The sequence below is a fragment of the Gallinula chloropus genome (genome assembly GCF_964237585.1).
Source record: "Gallinula chloropus genome assembly, chromosome: 5".
NCBI classification, from domain to species: Eukaryota; Metazoa; Chordata; class Aves; order Gruiformes; family Rallidae; genus Gallinula; species Gallinula chloropus.
In genome coordinates this window covers 80,752,540-80,755,039 of record NC_140090.1, presented here as the reverse complement: position 1 = coordinate 80,755,039, position 2,500 = coordinate 80,752,540, and the positions used below count along the sequence as shown (strand labels likewise).

The 2,500-nt window shown below is 44.4% G+C and overlaps 1 protein-coding gene across 4 annotated transcripts in view; it reads left to right on the top strand.

The window, feature by feature from the left end:
• The window catches only part of EBF3 (EBF transcription factor 3), a gene marked incomplete at both ends in the record, with an annotated part of 121,440 nt that overhangs the window by 88,944 nt on the left and 29,996 nt on the right, over positions 1 to 2,500 (top strand). For all 4 annotated transcript variants that reach the window (XM_084265227.1, XM_084265226.1, XM_084265225.1 and 1 more), the window contains one exon: positions 1 to 105. This exon is cut by the window's left edge and continues 22 nt beyond it. In XM_084265227.1, the coding sequence (XP_084121353.1) occupies positions 1 to 105 (105 nt within the window). The remainder of the gene's footprint in view (positions 106 to 2,500) is intronic.

The following is a 2,500-nucleotide window of genomic DNA, read 5'->3' as shown; positions in this document are numbered from 1 at the left end:
GAGTTCAAACGCCGCCGCGGCACATTCCAGGAGTTGTTGAAGTAACCCTCTCCTACAAATCCAAACAGTTCTGCAAAGGTGCTCCCGGCCGATTCGTCTACACTGGTAAGTGTATGGTTTCCTTGCTCCTTTTGGGATACTGATGCCTGTCTCCTAGTGATGCACAAGTGTGAACCATGCTGTTCAAAAATAGGCTGTGTCTTGCGGGAAGCGTAACCGATGGGTAGCTGGACCTCCAAGTACCTGTTCGCACGGTGCATGCAGAAGGTCTGGTGCCTATCCAAGCCTCTTGGGTCTTAAAAATGACTCGAGGTCTCATGAGATCAAGCTCTTTCACAAGATGCTCGTTACTTCCTGTTTTCATTTTGGCCAGAAATAGTTCAACAACGGTATTTCCTACTCTGCCTCAGCCAGAAAAAAGGAGTTAATGGGTGTTTGGTGATGAAAAATACTTTTCAGCCTATCAACCCGAACTTCTTGAACTTCCCTAAAGGTTCAGCTGAAGTTTCAGGCGCCGGTTCAAGTAGCGGTTGTTGGGTCCAAATAACTTTATCCAACCTTATTCGCAATCTGGCTCTGAAAATCCTTTCAGACCTGGGATACAAACTCACAAGTCTGGGAATGATTAATTTGTGCCAGTTCTTCTAAATACATTTGATTTTAGTCTACAAGAGGAAAAGTCGGAACTTTGTGGTTTCCAGTGGTTTTAATATGAAACTTCTCACTTTGGGATGACTATTCCTGGCTTTTTATCTAAAATGTGTGTTACAGTTTCTCTGGCATTTGACAATGAATTTAACTGAGGTGCTGGGAAGGAAAAGGGAGAAATAGCAATTTAATTTACCGTACTTTTGGATGAGGATTCTAGGTAATAAATTTGATCTGATGAATCAATCTCTCTCTTGAAAACAAAGAGCCTTTAACTGTTTACTCGACAGACTGCAGGGAGTCGGGGAGAGTTCTTGCCGCTTATTGGGTAGATAATGCAGATTGCAGATGATGTGCAGATGATGTGCATTTTGATGAATATTTTCCCACTAGACTGCAACTGTTTCTATCTATTAATTTAGATCTAATGGGAAAAGTGTGTTCTGGGGTAGTTTTAAGCTAGGACTTTTTAAACACTTAACGCATCGTGGATGTGTTTTTCTGTCTGCCTAAGATCTGATGCTGAAATGAACTTTGAAGTGAAGGTAGCACCTGAGATTCCTATCTCCCCTCTATCCCCAAAGAAATCAGAGCCTGAGCGGAACCGATGCTCGCGTTCACATTTGGGCGCCTCGCTTCTGCCTGATGAGGGAGAGGATATTTCCATGTTCTTACTCTTTCTGATTGGGTTTTTACCAGGGTTGGTAAAAACCAACACCCAAATGGGATGGTAGTGACCGCGGTGCTCTTGGTGTGGAGGATGTATCTCGAAAGCCAGCGTTGTTTCATGGTCTGCTGCAAAGTTGGGGCTGCGTACGGTCGCGGTTACAGGCTTAAAAAGGCTGTTAGGAGCACGGGGCATGCAAAGCCACAGCAGAGTATCTTGGCAAAGTGGGACTAGCTAGGATAAGTGTTCAGCAAAATATAAAAAAGAAAAATGAATGAATTAAAAGCCTCAGACGAAGTTCCAGATATTTTAGCTGCTGCAAGCTGGTGCAGTTCCACTGCGCGCAGGGAAGCGCTGCAGATTTGAACCAGATGACGGTCTGGCTCTCAGCGCAGGGGCCTGGAATTCTGAATTGCTTTAGAGTAATGACTCTAACTGATGTCATAGGTGTGGATTTTGAAAATTTGGCAAAATTTTGCTGGTTTGAACTTCTTTCTTACGTGTAAACGCAAGCGTGTACAAAGCCGTACGGAAAAGCCATTGCTTCTTCTTTCCTGGGGTTGTCTTGTTGTCGTTATCGCTGAGTAAAGATGTTCAAAGGAATCGTGAGGATGTCGTGAGCTTCTCCTCCTGGAGTTAAATTGCAATAAAGTTGTATTATTAACAACTGGAATGTGTATCTGAAAGACCTTTTGAGGGAAACAAAAGCCTGTACCCCAGCAATAAGAGAATAAATAGATCAAGCCAGCGCCTGCCTGACCGAGAAACTTCTGCCTGCTCTGCTTCATCCTGAAGTGATAGGGTGACCGAGATAGTCTTAGGAAATTACAGCTGCCATTGAGAGCGAAGCCAAGCCTCACTGTATTTCAGAAAATGAAAATGATGTAGCTCTAGAGGAGGGAGGGGCTGAATCCCCAGGGCATCTGTTTCCCATCAGTGTCCCACCATGCTTGCAGTCTGGCTTGGCACTCTAACATTTAACCTTCCCAGCATGAGGTAGACCATAGGGCAACAAGGCAGCAGAATAATGAAACAAGAGTGTAGTGTGGTGTACAAAGCCTTTGTGAGCAGAGAAGTTGAGACATTAAATGATCAGGGTACAGAGATATGAAAGTTCCAGATTTTTCTAAAAAGCCCCCATTAGTCTCACGCAGAAGGAAGAGCGCGCCGTCTCTCAGCAGGCAA